The 15,150-nt window shown below is 45.4% G+C and overlaps 1 protein-coding gene across 3 annotated transcripts in view; it reads left to right on the forward strand.

Annotated features, from left to right (window-relative positions):
* The window catches only part of KIF1B (kinesin family member 1B), a 165,142-nt gene that overhangs the window by 126,181 nt on the left and 23,811 nt on the right, over positions 1 to 15,150 (forward strand). For 2 of the 3 annotated variants that reach the window (XM_070759293.1, XM_070759292.1), the window contains 7 exons: positions 1,499 to 1,738; positions 2,897 to 2,968; positions 3,051 to 3,172; positions 4,163 to 4,312; positions 4,532 to 4,724; positions 8,806 to 8,924; positions 9,875 to 13,452. In XM_070759293.1, the coding sequence (XP_070615394.1) occupies positions 1,499 to 1,738; positions 2,897 to 2,968; positions 3,051 to 3,172; positions 4,163 to 4,312; positions 4,532 to 4,724; positions 8,806 to 8,924; positions 9,875 to 9,917 (939 nt within the window). In that variant the 3' untranslated portion in view covers positions 9,918 to 13,452. Of the gene's footprint in view, positions 1 to 1,498; positions 1,739 to 2,896; positions 2,969 to 3,050; positions 3,173 to 4,162; positions 4,313 to 4,531; positions 4,725 to 8,805; positions 8,925 to 9,874; positions 13,453 to 15,150 lie in introns of those variants that run through there. The other variant, XM_070759295.1, reaches the window with a different exon arrangement.

A 15,150-nucleotide genomic window follows, 5' to 3' on the forward strand; every position in this document is an offset into this window, starting at 1 on the left:
AGTGAACACAAGAACAAGGGGGCACAATCTGAGGTTAGTTGGGGGAAAGATGAGAAGTAACATGAGAAAATATTATTTCACTGAAAGAGTAGTAGATTCTTGGAACAAGCAGCAAGCAGTATCTGAATTTAAACATGCTTCGGATAAACATATGTCCATCCTAAGATAAAATACAGGAAATAGTATAAGGGCAGACTAGATGGACCATGAGGTCTTTTTCTGCCGTCAATCTTCTATGTTTCTACGTCCCTCTCTGTCTATAGCAGAGTTCCCCAAACTTGGCAGCTTTAAGACTTGTGGACTTCAACTCCCAGAATTCTTCAGCCAGAATCTTTGGTCTATGGAGATTCTCAGTCCTCCAGGTCGTGGTTGTCCCAGAGATGTTTTTTTTTTCCCATCAAAAGAGGCAACTGGACCTTCTTGATTTTTCTTGGAAGACCTTTCATTTCTCATCCAGGAAGTTCCTTCAGCTCTGACTGGATGGTTGAGAATGGAAGGATTTAAGTAAATAAATCGTACAAATACATAATATAAGAGCCGGGGTGGTGCAGCGATTAGAGTGCAGCTCTGCAGGTTTACTTCAGCTAACTGCTAGCTGTAGTTCAAGCAGTTTAAATCTCACCACCGGCTCAAGGTTGACTCAGCCTTCCATCCTTCCGAGGTGGGTCAAATGAGGATCCAGATTGTTGGGGGCAACATGCTGATTCTGTAAACCGCTTAGAGAGGGTTGTAAAAGCACTATGATGCGATATATAGTCCTAGCGACCTATTTGAGTATGAGTATGAGTCCCAGCAAACAGTTAGGTCCCACAGACTCGGCCTTCTCCAGTTCCTGTCAACTAGAAAATGTCGCTTGGCAAGGTCTAGGGGAAGAGTCTTCTCTGTGGGGGGGCCAGCCCTCTGGAATCAGCTCCCCCCAAGATTTGCACTGCCCCCTACCCTCCTCACCTTCCGTAAGAGTCTTAAGACTCATTTATGCCACCAGACTTGGGGCAGTTAGATCTTAGCCCTCTGGCCGACAAATGTTTTGTATGGTTGCTGTCTAAATGGGTACGATAGATTTCTAACATATTTGGGGATTTTAGATTAGTTTACCTAGTTTTAATTAATTGGATTTAGATTATTGTTTCCTTTTATATGTCCTCAGAGAGGGGAGGCATATAAATCCAATGAATGAATGAATGAATGAATGAATGAATGAATGAATGAATGAATGAATGAATGAAATATAAGTCTAAATGCTAAATGTTATTGCTATGTAAATCCTACAAATCCATAATATAAATCAAAAAAAGGATTTAAGAAAAAAAATCCTGTAAATCCATAAATCCTTCCCTTCCCCATCAATCTAACATGACTTTTCTTGCTGGGTCCATCTCAGCCCCTCCCCCAACCCAATGCTTGTCATAGTTTGAAGGGGGTGGGGGGGCCCAGAGGAGCACATCCCAGTTGAGAAGTCATGGGAGGAACGTCTCTGGGTTCTTCTCTTGCTGCCCAGGTGGAGAAGACACGTCACTTCCTGCTGCTGCGCGAGAAGCTGGCCGACGGCCTCTCCAAGTCCCTCAGTGACTCGCTCTCCCACAGCCTGAGTAGCAGCACCCTCAGCACCTCCACCAGCATCTCCTCGCAGATCTCCTCTACCACCTTTGAGAGTGCCATCACCCCCAGCGAGAGCAGCGGCTACGACTCAGCCGACATTGAGAGTTTGGTGGAACGGGAGAAGGAGCTAGCTACCAAGGTACGCGGCACAGGTGTCAAGGTTCCAAGTAATACACCCAAAACAAACAACTCCTAGGCAGGTAGATTCTGTTGGAGTAACGTTTTTCAGAAGCTAGCCCACCAAGATAGCCACAGCAGCTAACCAGCCTGCCTCAGACCAGGATATCAGGAACATTCATTCATTCATTCATTCATTCATTCATTCATTCATTTATTTATTAGATTTGTATGCTGCCCCTCTCCGAAGACTTTGTCTTGAAGATAATTGAAGACACACCCTGCAGAGTTTCTTAGGAAAATATTTACTTATTTCATAGCAAACCTACACATACTGTAGCTATCTCTCTAGCAGTTACTATACAAAGTACTCACAATTCTCTACTATTCTCAGTTACCACATTCAGCTACAAGTCTTCAGCCGCCACAAGCCATATTAATTCACAAGCCACTCTAAACCATACTAAGCCACAACATCTTCAAGCCAAGCTACAAGCCACGCCTGTGCAAAGGTGCATTATGTATATATAGTTTGTTAGCCAATCAGATTACATTACAATCTGCATATTCACTGTGACTAAGCAGTTTTACATTGTTAAAGTTACTACAACCTCAAACAACCACTTTATTTAGATCTGTCAAATTGGCACAGGCTGGTGAAAACCGACTCTAAAGGTTTCTGTGGCTTTCACCTAATTAAACGTTTTCCCCTTTCCCCAAATAAACAGTCACATGGTCCAATCAGGGTGATGTCTACTTGTTTGGCAACATCACTCCTTCTTTCTTCAGCCACCTGAATGTCCTTGGTTCTCAGGGGAAAGTTTTGTGTGTGTGTGTGTGGGGGGGGGGGGGGGGGTTGGCTACAAACCTACAGCTATTTTTCCCCTCCCTAACCCCCATCTCCATTGTGGCAACACTAAAGCCTCAAAGGTGGCCTCAGTCAGGCCAGCTTCAGAGTTAACACCAAGGGTGTGTGACGGTTGTGGTGGTGGTGTGTGTGAACCTGCCTTCTCCCCCACCTCCTTTCCTCCAAAATGGGTGGGTGGGAGAGTCTCTAGATCCCTGTTTTCACAGCCTTGGCAACTTTTAAGATGCCTGGACTTCCAACTCCTTTAAACCCCCAGCTGGCTTTCCTTTTGCCCACCTCCTCCGTCCTAATCTAAGCTTTTTTTGCCCCCAGTGCCTTCAGCTTCTCACTCATTCTTTCAACCGCGAATTTAACCAGGTCTACAATAGCATTAGTGATTGTAAGGTAAGCCAAGCCTTAACTGGTGGGCAACACCAGCTTTTCCATCGGAAGGGCCCAGCTGAGAGTTATTGCTTTCTTCTTCCAGTTGTCCGACATCTCTCCAATTGGGCGGGATTCTTCGGTCTCCAGCTTCAGTAGCTCCACCCTCACCCCATCCACCACCTGCCCCTCGCTGTCGGATTCGAGGTACAACTCGGTGGATCAGAAGTGAGTGGAGCTGAATTGATGCCCATCCCTCAGCAGTACCCCCAAGCTCTCTCTCTCTCTCTCTTTTTCTCTGGCTTGGGAAGAAATTCACTCTCCCCTGCCCTCCCTTCTGAGAGAAGCCTGCTTTAAAGGCAAACTCTGCTTTTTGGAGGGGGAGGGAAGTGCCATGGTTTAATGCGGGTTTCAATCAAAGGGAATATTTGTCGCTCAGGGTTGAAAAAAGGGACCCTTGGTGCTCTTTGAGCTTGCATGTTTTCTTGGCAAATATTTTATGACCCTAACTAGGTAACATCATCAGTGCTAGTACCAAGGAGAAGGGAGGGAGGGAGGGAGGGAAGGAAGGATAAGTAAGAAAGAAAAAAAGGAAGGGAAGGATGGGATAGAATGGAAAGGAATAGAATAGAATAGAATATTTGTAGCTCAGGGTAGCTCAGGGTCACCTAGTTAGGGTTATTTCATAACCCTAACTAGGTAACATCAATGCTAGTACCAAGGGGAGGGAGGGAGGGAAGGAAGAGAGGAAGGGAGAGAGAAAGAAAGAGGAAGGAAGGAAGAAAGAAAGAAAAGAAAGAAAGAAAGAAAGAAAGAAAGAAAGAAAGGAGAAAATATAATATTTGTAGCTCAGGGTTGAAATGAGGGGTCCTTGCTGGTCTCTGAGCTTGCTTGTTTTCTTGCAGAAGTTTCTTCAGCACTGATGATGTTACCTAGTTTGAGTTATGAAATGTCTGCAAGAAAACCACCAAGCTCTGAGAGCACCAAGGACCCCTTAATCTAGATTTATAAGAAGCACAGATAAATAACCCCAAAGATCTCCCAAAATATCTTGGAGACCTGATTGTTGTGGGTTTGTTTGTTTGTTTGTTTGACTCTGAACTGGTCTTAAAACAATGATTTTTTTCTGCCTTTGCATCGTGCCTGACTTTAACTAACCCTATTCTTTGACTTTGAGCTGTTTTCTTTCTTTCTTTCTTTTTTCGTTTTAAACCAAAGAACTCCCGAAGCAAATTCTCGGGCCTCTAGCCCTGGACTGGAGGCAGAACCATTCCAGCTGACACCTCCTGCTGAAGTTTCCTATTTGGCAAGGGCTGGGAAAAACGAGTTTTTGAACCTCGTTCCAGATATTGAGGAAATCCGACCTGGGTAAGAATCTTCCTATTGGTAAGAATCTTCCATTCACAACAGGGATAAAAGCCAATGTCTCCCATCTTGAAGATGGGTTGCCCCACCCCAGAACCTCTGGAAGGGCTCCAGTTCATAACTTTCCCTCCCCCTGGGAATGGGGAGGGTTTTCCTGGTGCTCCAAAACCAGTCAGATTCCCTGCCCTGAGGGGCCTGTTACATGCTGGGCTCTGCTTCCAGGTCCGTGGTCTCCAAGAAAGGCTACCTTCACTTCAAGGAGCCGCTCTCCCCTTCGTGGGCCAAACATTTTGTGGTGGTGCGCCGCCCGTATGTCTTCATCTATAATAGCGACAAGGACCCGGTGGAAAGGGGGATCATCAACCTCTCCACGGCTCAGGTGGAGTACAGTGAGGATCAGCAGGCCATGGTGAAGGTCAGTGGCACCTCCAGAAGCTCTGAGCAGGCTTCTTAATCCCTGGGAAATTGCAAAGGGGTCACTTTGACCTGAATGCAGAAAGTAGAGGGAGGAAATTAAAATTGATCAGAATATGGAAAATAGAAAGTAAAAGTATAATACGTATTGTAAAATAATAATAGTAATATATAGTCTCGAGTATATATGTACAAAATACGGCATCAAATGTGAAAAATATAAGGTAGAAAAATAGGGGAGAGAAAAAGATAGAGAAAGAGATAGAAAAAGAAGTAGAGACGGAAAGAGAAAAGGGGTGTCCACAATAGAGCTGACACTTCAGAGTTGTGCGACTTTAGGGTGCGAAACGCCCATAGCTTATTTATAAAAGTAAGGAAGGGTTAGTTAGTAAGGGTTCATAAAGATCTGATATTGTATCTGCACATATACACTCGAGATTATATATTATTAATTACCGTATTTTTCGCTCTATAAGACGCACCTGCTGATAAGACGCACCTAGATTTTAGAGGAGGAAAATAGAAAAAAAATATTTTGAGCCAAAAAGGGGAGAGGAAGAGAGGAAGGAGTGAAAGAAGGGAGTGAGGGAGGAAAGAAGGGAGGAAGGAAAAGGAAAGCAAGAAATGGAGGAAGGAAGGAAGGAAAGAAAGAAAGAAAGAAAGAAAGGGGGAAGGAACAGAGGAAGGAAGCAAGGAAACTTATGAAAGGGGAGAGTAAGAGAGGAAGGACTGAAGGGAGGGAGGGAGGGAAGAAGGTAGGAAGGAGAAAGAAAAGAAGAAATAGAGGAAGGGAAGGTAAAAGAGAGAAAGAAAAAGAGCAAGAAAAAAAGCAAGAAAGAGAGAAAGAAAATGAAAGAGAAATAAAAATAGAGAGGGGGAATGAAAGAAATGGAAGGAGGGAAGGAAGGAGAGAAAGCAAGAGAAAGAAAGAAAGCAAGAGAAAGAAAAAAGAATGAAAGAGCAAGAGAGCAAGAGAGAAAAAGAAAGAAAGAAAGAAAGGCAACTTCAAAGAAAGGCTCACTGAGCATCTCTCACTCTCTCTCTCTTTCTATCCCTCTTTCTTTCTTTCTCTTCCTTTCTCTCTCTCCTCTTCCTTTATCTCCTCTCTCTCCCTCCCTCTCTTTCTCTCCCCCTCTCTCCCCCTTTCCCTCTCTCTTTCTCTCTCTCCCTCTCTTGCTATCTCTCCCCCCTCTCCCTCTCTCTCTCCCCCCTTTCCCTCTCTCTTTCTCTCTCTCCCTCTCTTGCTAGCTCTCCCCCCTCTCCCCCTCTCTTTCTCCCTCTCCCTCTCTTTCTTTCTCTCCCCCTCTCTCTTTCTCTCTCTCCCCCCTTTCTCTCACTCTCTCTTTCTCACTATCTTGCTGTCTGTTGCTCTCACTCACTCTCGTTCTCCGTTCTTCTCAGCGGTGACGCACGCACGCCCTGCCCGCCTCACCTTTGCCGAGAGCTCTCAGCAAGGGGGTTGTAGGAGAGGCGGGGCCGGCGGCAAAGGTGATATTCAATGTCGGGGGCGCACGGGCGGTTGCACGCGCTCCCTATCTCCCTGCTAGCCCACTCGGAATATTCAAAATAAGAAAAACCTTCGCCGGCAAAGGCTTTTCTTATTTTGAATATTCCGAGTGGGCTAGCAGGGAGATAGGGAGCGCGCGCAACCGCCCGTGCGCCCCCGACATTGAATATCGCCTTTGCCGGCCTCCGCTGACAAAAGCCTTTGCCGGCATTTCCTCTCGGCGCAGCGGCAAGCGGAGAGAGGGAAGGGGGGGCAGCGGCGTCCCTCCTGGCCTTGGCGGGCCGCCCGACCCTCCCCACCTCCTGCAAACGCGGCGGGCGGTGGGGGGAGAGCGAGGAGCCGGTTCCGGCGGGCGCGGGGCTTGGCTGGCTGGCTGGCGGGGGGAGCGCCGCTGGTGGTGAGGAGGGAGACCCTCCTCCGGGAGGGAGGGGGCCAGGCAGCAGCTAGCCAGCCAGCCGGCGGGATGGCGCTTCCAAGTTCGCAGCCTCCCCCCCCTCCCTGCCTGCATCTTCGCTCCATAAGACGAGGCTGATTTTTCATCCTACTTTGGGAGGAAAAAAACTGCGTCTTATGGAGCGAAAAATACGGTACTTCATATTATGTATTATTCCATTTTCCTTTTTATGTTTGTCATCTTTGTTTTCTCCTTTTAATGTTAATATTTAATAAGCATTATTTTTTAAAAAATAAATAAATAAAATTGATCAGAATAGAGCTGGAAGGGACCCTGGAGGTCTTCTAGTCAGGGTGTCCACCAAACCTGGAAAACAGGAAAATCAGGGAATTATCAGGGAAATCGGCAGTTCGGGCGATATCCAAGAATTATCAGGGAATTCGTGAAAAAAATCAGGGAAAAACCCAAACTGTATTAAAATGTTTAAAAATCAAGGAAAAGTCATGTAAAACAAAAACTGATCGTGCTGCCTGGCTGAGTCAAGCCAAAACGAGCATAACTGTGGCAACAGTTTGCTTCCTCCGCTACAGACAGGGGCGGCATACAAATCTAATGAATGAATGAATGAATGAATGAATGAATGAATGAATGAATGAATAAATAAATAAATACCGATATTTCTCCACGGCTTAGCCATTTAGTAAGATGCCATCTACAACCGCTCCCTAACTAAATCACAAGTTACAGGGAAATATCAGGGAATTTCAAAATGCCTTTCCCCCCTGGACATCCTGTCTAGTCCAGCCCCCTGCTCAAACAGGAGAACCTGTGCCATCTCAGACAAGTGATTGTCTATGTCTTTTTTTAAAAACTTCCCGTGATGGAGCGCCTGCATCTTCCGAAGGCAAGATTTTGCACTGGCTATTTGTTCTCACTGTCAGGAAGGTCCTCCTTAATTCCAGGTTGTGTCTCTCTTTGATTGGTTTCTATCCATTGTTTCTTGTGTCCTGCCCTCTAGTGCTTTGGAAAATAAATTGACCCTCCCCTCTTCTTTGGGGTAGCCCCTCCAACACGGGAATACTGCTATTATGTCCAGGGGGTCGGTGTGGGGTGTTGCTGTTCCATACCGCTACTGGTGCAATGTGCGGCAGCTCCACATCTGAGCGAGATTTTGCTTCTGCTGATATCAGTAGCGAAAATGTTTCTGGCAGCTCTGCGTTTCCATCGTGCGTGCACATCCGAGTGAGATTTTGCTTCTGCTCATGCGCAGAAAGCAAAATCTCGCAAGGGGACACGCACACGCGCGAAGGAGATTCTGGCAATTATTTTTGTTTCCGTGCATGCGCAGAAGCAAAAAATAGCTGAAATCTTGTGCACGCTTGTCCCCCCATGGGAGTTTGCTTCCTGCACATGAACAGAAGCAAAATCTCACTTGGATGCACCTGCACACATGCCAGAGGCGCATAGCTGCGCACGCAGCTCCATTTTTGCTACCGGAACTGTGTTGTGGCCCGTACCTGTAGCAACCCACTACTGACACGTCCCTCCTTAGTCCTCCTTCTCTGTAGACTGGCCATACCCAATTATTGCAATAGTTCTTCATAGGTTTTAGCCCCCAGGCCTTTAGTCATCTTAGTTGCTCTTCTTTGCACTTTTTCCAAAGTCTCAACCTGCTGTATTCCAGGTGTGGCCTTGCTAAGTCTTTATAAAACCGGTAGTAAGTCTATCCTCCATACAAACCTACCCAGACTTCATGCTCTGGGGAATCCAGAGCATGATACCATGCTCTTTCAAGACTGAAGGATGCCAGCGCAAAGTAATTTTTCACATGATTTTGATTCTGCGCCTCTGTTTATACAACCCAGGATTGCATTAGCTTTTTGGCTCCTGCCCCACACACGGCTGGCTCATATTTAAGGGATCACCTGCTTGGTGCCAAGTCCCACCGCGGTGGTAACATGGCCTTCGAACCCTGTATAGTTCAAGAAGGAATTCCTTGGGAAGGAAGGGATGACGGCTCCTCCAAAAACCTGTCCAAGAATTTTCAAAACTTTCCAATTCTGTAAAGCCAATATTGGTTAACAAACATCCACTTTCCAGAATCATGAAGGCTTGAAAATTGTAGAGCGGGGGGAGGAGGAACGCTCTAAATGTCAGGCATGTTTTATTTTTGCGTTTTAGACACCAAACACCTTTGCCGTCTGCACCAGACACCGGGGCGTCCTCCTGCAAGCCCTAAATGACAAAGACATGAGTGACTGGCTGTACGCCTTCAACCCCCTTCTTGCTGGAACGATACGGTAAGAAGGACATACCGGGGCTGCCGGATCTTTGGAGCGGGCCCCTCTTGGCCTCTCAGCCCAGCCACACTCAAAGACCTCCATTCAGTGAGAGTATGGCAATGGGGAACCGAAAGATATCCCACATGCCCTGTTGCACTGCACATCCTGCAGTGACCTCAGGTCAACATACCATATACCAGTATTAGGCGCACCTTAGTTTTTAGGGAGGAAAATAGGGGGGGGGGGGATCTGCCTACTAGGTATTCATCTGGCTAGCATCCTTAGTCTGGTCAGTTTCGGTACATTATTTTATCCCCTGGTTAGGGCTGAAGAAAAAAATCTTCAAAGCGAGTACGAATGAAAAAACCCTACAAGCTGGGAAGATCGTTAGCACCTCGTTAGGGCTGAAAAAACCTATTCCGGAGGGAGTAGCAATGAAAACAAGCCTGCAAGCTGGGAAGAACCAGGAAGATCGTTAGCACTTCGTTAAGGCTAGGTGGGGGCGGCTCGAAAAAGCTACATTCAGAGTATAAGATGCATCTAAATTTTCAGCCTCTTTTAGGGGCAGAAACGGTGCGTCTTATACTCCAAAAATATGGTGTATCTTCTGTTAGGGAAATCAGATCATTTTGATGTGGAACCATCTCCTTCAGGATTCAAATCCAGCCAATGCTCGTTTCAGTAGCAAAACGATAAGGTGGGGGAAACCCACCAACTAAAGAAAGAAAGATCCTTATTCATATTACTATTTTGCTATAGTTCTTTTCCAATAACTTTTGGAGAATGCATTTAGTTTTAACGTTTTAACTTTTGTGCCAGTCTGCGGCATAATTAAGATCAATCCTGATCCTGCCACTTGTAGAAACACAACTAGTTAGGAGAGACTGTCTATGCGGTTGTGTTATGTTTTCCATCTCGGTGCCGGCTGTGGTTCCTTCAGTTCCTGTCCTCTTCTTTCTCCTCTGCAGGTCCAAACTTGCCCGAAGACTCTCCGGACAACTGAAGTACTGAGGTCCCTCGGGAATGCTCACGCAATTTTTATTTTCACCCCAAAATCCATCTTTGGCTATGAGATAAAACCTCCCCTCTCATTTTCTCTGTGATATTTGAGTCACTCCTCTTTCCCTTGTATTTAAACAACACCCCTTCCTTCCCCCAGTGGCTTAACTTGACTCACTTCCAGCACTTTCCCCACATTCTCTCCTTTCTCTCTCTCCCTCCTTTCTCCCCCCTCTTTTTTTTAAAAAAATACGACTCTAATGATTTTTCTCCCCTATTCAAGTGTTGAAAACACTAGTAATCGCATGTGGCCAAACCCAAGATGAAATGACGGGAGGGGGAAAAGTTGTGTGGGTCAGTGGGGAGGAAAATGGGGTGGAAGGAGGGGGAGGGTTTCATATTTATATATGCACGACTTTTTTTGTTTTGAAAAAAAAAATAACTCCCCCTCCCACGTGGGCCCTTGGTTCCTCACCCCAAGTGACGTTGCCTGTCCTGCTTCCCTAGGTGTGTTTGTCTCTGAATTGTCTGAATGTTGTCTGAATGTTTCAAGGACTTTAATTTTTTTTCCCCGTCCAGCTTTGATGGCTTGGAAATAACTCCAGATTGTGTTTCACCAGGAAATGCTCCTGCCCTTCATTTGCGGGTGGGAAGCGGCATCCCCCCCACTTCCCAGCGTATGTTGCCTTTACTTACTGTTGTAGTTATTTATTTACTTTTGGATCTATTATTTTGGATCTCTGGTTTAGGAATCGGTTATCACCAAGAGGGTGGACTTAACCCAGGCTCGGTTTAGCCCGCCACCGGCATAGCCCGGTAAACAAGTCAGCCTTTGCAGCTTGGCTAGTGATGGTTGCCTGCAACTTTATCTTTGAGACAGATTCAGACGAGTGGGTTTCAGATCTTCAGGACTGGCAGCGGGATTTTCCTGCCCTTGGTACTCCCCCGAGCACCAAGCACCCTCTGGAAAGCCGGAAATCTTGAAGGATTTGAACTGGTACAATGGAAAAGTTAGGCAGAGCCGATTGGGCTTAATGTGATCGCCCCGTTTTTCGCATCGGCAGAATCAACTGGAGGAAGGCAGGACGGTGTTTGAAGTGGGGTCCGCCTGGTGAAAGGGGAGATTAAACTAGCATTGGGGCTGAGGAGCAGCACCGCTTTCTCCCTGCCTTCCCCACGGTGGAAGGATCCTTCGTAACTATTTTAGAAACATTCCTGCTTTAAATCTAAGCTCCTTTCCTCTCTCCCTCTTTCTGTCTCTGCCACCAAGAGCATTGCCCTGGCATTCCTGAGTCGGGAAGGAAGTTGAAAACAAGGTGATGGAAAGGAGGCCTAGACAACACTCTGCAACCACTGATCTCCCTTTAGACACTCCTATACCTCCTTTGCAGAACCCTCTTAAGAAATACATATTCAAACTGCAGCCGGGGTCTAGAAATCCAGCCACACCCCCTTTCTCGATTAGCTTATCAGGGCATTATTTCCATGGTGGAAGTGGATGTGCTCATCCCGGCTTTTTGCCTGCAAGTCGGAGAGGGAAAATGTGACTCCATTGGCTTTCCAAAGAAGTTTTCTCCATCCTCCAATCGTGTGTGTGTGTGTGTGTATGTGTGTGTGGATATGTGTCTCCTTTTGGTTTTTAGCATCTTGGCTCAACTTGTGCAGAGAAGGCTGCAAAAAGAGCCTTGCTAATCACTGATCTGTCCAGAGAAAGGCAAAAATCTGATTTTCCCTCACATACACCAAAAAAATCATGCATGCAGTGAATTAAACTGAATTAAACCTTATTTTGCATTCATCCCATTGGGTTGGCGCGGGGTGTAGCTTGCCCCCCTACCCCTTTTCAGATCAATGCCTTAGTGGGGCCGGGAAATCCTGTTTTAATTCTGCCGTGGTAGTCCACAGAGCTTGCTGTGACGTAGAGTCGGGGAGATTTTCTGAGCATTTTCTGTGTCACTTCCGCGCAGAGCGGGGGCATGCAATCTTGGCAACCTTGGAAAACCCATGGACTTCAAACTCCCACACAATTCTCTGGTTGGGGGATTCTGGGAGTTGGAAGTGCACAGGTCTTCAAGTTGCCAAAGTTGGACGCCCCCAGCATAGAGCGAAGGGAACCTGTAAAGGACCTTGGATCCTGAAGTGGGACATAGTTATGTATTTGGTTTGATTGCTTTGGGTTTATTGCCATAAAAATGAGTCTTAGTGGGACTTTCAGACCTGTGATGACACTACACAACATCCATACTACAAGGCTACCGACTGAAGAGCCATGGGATTTTTTTGAGGTGGTGGTAATGAGAGGCATTTTGCAGTGACTTTAATGACAAATACATACATACATAAATCTCACTCCAGCTTTGGGCTATAAAAACAATGTAGGGAATCTTGTCTGAAGCTGGAAAAAGGAATTTTCTGGCAATAGTGTGTCTACGCTACTATAACTGTTCGTTTGTTGAGCTTGGAACAAAGTTGGTTTGAAAATTTGCTCTGGAAAAACCACACCATATGTAACAAGAATTATATAAAGTGCTCTATGGGAGCATTAGGAGGTCAGAAGAGCACAATGTAACTTATAGATTACTCAAAGGACACCACTATGTCACCTTCAGCTAATCTTTACATAAGCAAGAGGTTCAGTGTAAATCTTAAGCCTTCTTCCATTGCTTATTTTAGATGCTCCTGATTTGGTTATGCGGCGGATGATTTAAAATTGATCTCGGGGGAATTATGATTGAATTTTTTCCTCCCATTTTGGAAATCCTTACACATCCTAAAAAAATCTGCCAGCCCTGCTTTCTTGCAAAGCAGAGAAAGAAACTCCACCTCTATGTTTTCCTTTAAATTATCTGAATCTCTGCAGAAGCTGGATGTAGAAAGCTTTAAGCAGCCGACACGGCCTAGAGCCAGCCAGCTCTTTGGGCCGGTCTCCGGAGCTACAGGTCGCTGCCACGGGCCAGCCAACCCTCTGCGCAGGCCCTGCGGCTCCAAACAAGGACCAAGAACCGTTGACATTTTCTCCTTTGCAGAGTTCTCAGTTAAAGGAATGGCCCCTGATGGTGAATTCAGAATAATCTGCTCCTTTTGTTCAATTGGAGTCAGTAGATTCATCGTTTTATCTTTGCAAACAGCATACTTTAATTCCTCTCTCTGATGCCCCGTTTGGTTATTAAATTACATCAAATTAGAAAGGGCTGCTAAGGAACCAAGCAAAGTCCTGATGGTGTTTTCCAAGCAAAGACATTTTCCTTCCTTCCGCTTTGTTAACCGGGTGCACTGTAGGAATTACCGGTATTTAATTTGTATTTTTCATTTTTATTATTTGTAAATGGATGTGTATTTGTGCTGGCTTTCCTTGTACATAAATCCCAACTTCCATTGTTCTCCTCTCCCTCTTGTTATGATCTACCATAAATTAATCCTGTGTCTGCCCAGGCATCATGCGGTACAAGATAAATCTCCCATTCCATTAATGTTTTGTGTTTTATTTTATTTTTAACATGCTGCTTTAAATAACAGGGGAATATTTAAAAATAAAAACTTAACTTTGCTGCTTGAAGGTTCCTTGAATGTATCCGAAACAGGACCTCAGGTTGTCCAGGGAAAACAGTCATCCACTACCGTTCCTCCTGCCTGGGTGGTGGTTAGCGCCTTACACTTTTTAAAAAAGGTGTCAGGAATGTGTTTCATGCTGTGCTTCCTCACTAGCCCGAGGAAGGGGAGTGGGGACAGGGAGAGAAATTTTATGTTGGGCTCCAATGGCCACTTTGGTGCAGGGTTCAAATCCATCCAGCTGAAGAAGACCAGCCGAAGTGATTTTGAAGTTTTGCAGAGCAATAGATTCTTCTCTGCTTCCTGGTGCAGCATCGGTGGAACTCCCAACCTGCTTGCAACATCCATCCTAATTCCTTAATTTATTGATTACCTAAATCCGGAGATTCCAACCTTGGCCACTTTAAGACCTGTGGACTTCAACTCTCGGAATTCAGGAGCCAGCCATGAAGAATTCTGGAAGTTGAAGTCCACAGTCTTAAAGTGGCCATGGCTGGTTACTCCTGACCCAAGTCCTTTGTGCTTTGCAGATGTATTTTGTTTTTTAAAAGGGACCTGGCACTCCACTTACATACCTCCCCCTCCCCTTTCTTTGCTACCCAACTGAAGTGGCCTTTTGGACCCAATTCTCAAAATTTTTCATTTGGAACCGATTTCATCCCGGTTGGAAGGAATCCATTCAAAACACGTTTTGATGTTTTACAATTAATTTTTTTACTCCTTTTGTCCCAACCCCACTCGGTCCCCTTCCCCTCCCCGGCAAACCCATGTTTTATTTTGTAAATATAACTGATGTTTGGAGCTTGGGTATACAAACTGTAAATAGACTTCATGTATTTGTACTAATTTGGAACCATTTTGCTGTATAGCCTTTAGGTGTGCAATGCAGATACTCTTAATCTAACTGTGTATGGTAACTGCACCACTGAAATGTTAGTAAGCAAGGTGGAAAACAATAAAGGTACAACTAGCGTATGAACAAGGTGTGTGCTCATTTTGTACTGTCTTGTTTATTTACAAAGATATGGGGCATTTGGAGCTACCTTTTGAATAAGATCCTTGTAGGTGGTGGTTTCTCTCTTGGCTTCCCTATGCCCCTAGGAAAAAAACAAAAATGGAGCAGGGCAGGAGGAAAACAAACGACTTTAGAAGTTGGTGGATTGCTCCTTTTTCCAAGGAGATATAAAAGTTGAAGATCCTTGTGGACTTAAAGGGTGAGGAGGCTACAGCAGCCAGAATAAAGAAAAAACACTATTAAGTCTATGGAAATTCTCAGTCATCCAGGTCATGGTTATCCTAAAGGTGCTTTTTAAAGAGGCCGCTGAACTTTGAAGACTTTTCAGTTCTTCTCCAAGAAGCTTCTTCAGCTCTTTTTAAAGTCTCATTTTCTGTCCCCATCCTTCCACATTATGAAGATGGATGAATGGACTGGTTGGTTGGCTGGCTGGCAAGTAGGTAGGTAGGTTGAAATGGGTGCTCAGATGGGGATGGGTGGATGAAGACGTAGGAAGCTAGATACTATATGGAAGGTATTCAACTTTTCTGTCCTGCCTTGTGTAAAGGGTCCAAGACTTGCTGCCAATACAAGAGTGTGCTTTTTTTCTTTATTGTTGGCCAAGTGTGATTGGACACACAAGGAATTTGTCTTTGGTGCAGATGCTCTTATAAAAGGTACATAAACCTTTTTATGTACCAT

Source organism: Erythrolamprus reginae, chromosome 8 (genome assembly GCF_031021105.1).
Source record: "Erythrolamprus reginae isolate rEryReg1 chromosome 8, rEryReg1.hap1, whole genome shotgun sequence".
NCBI lineage: Eukaryota > Metazoa > Chordata > Lepidosauria > Squamata > Dipsadidae > Erythrolamprus > Erythrolamprus reginae.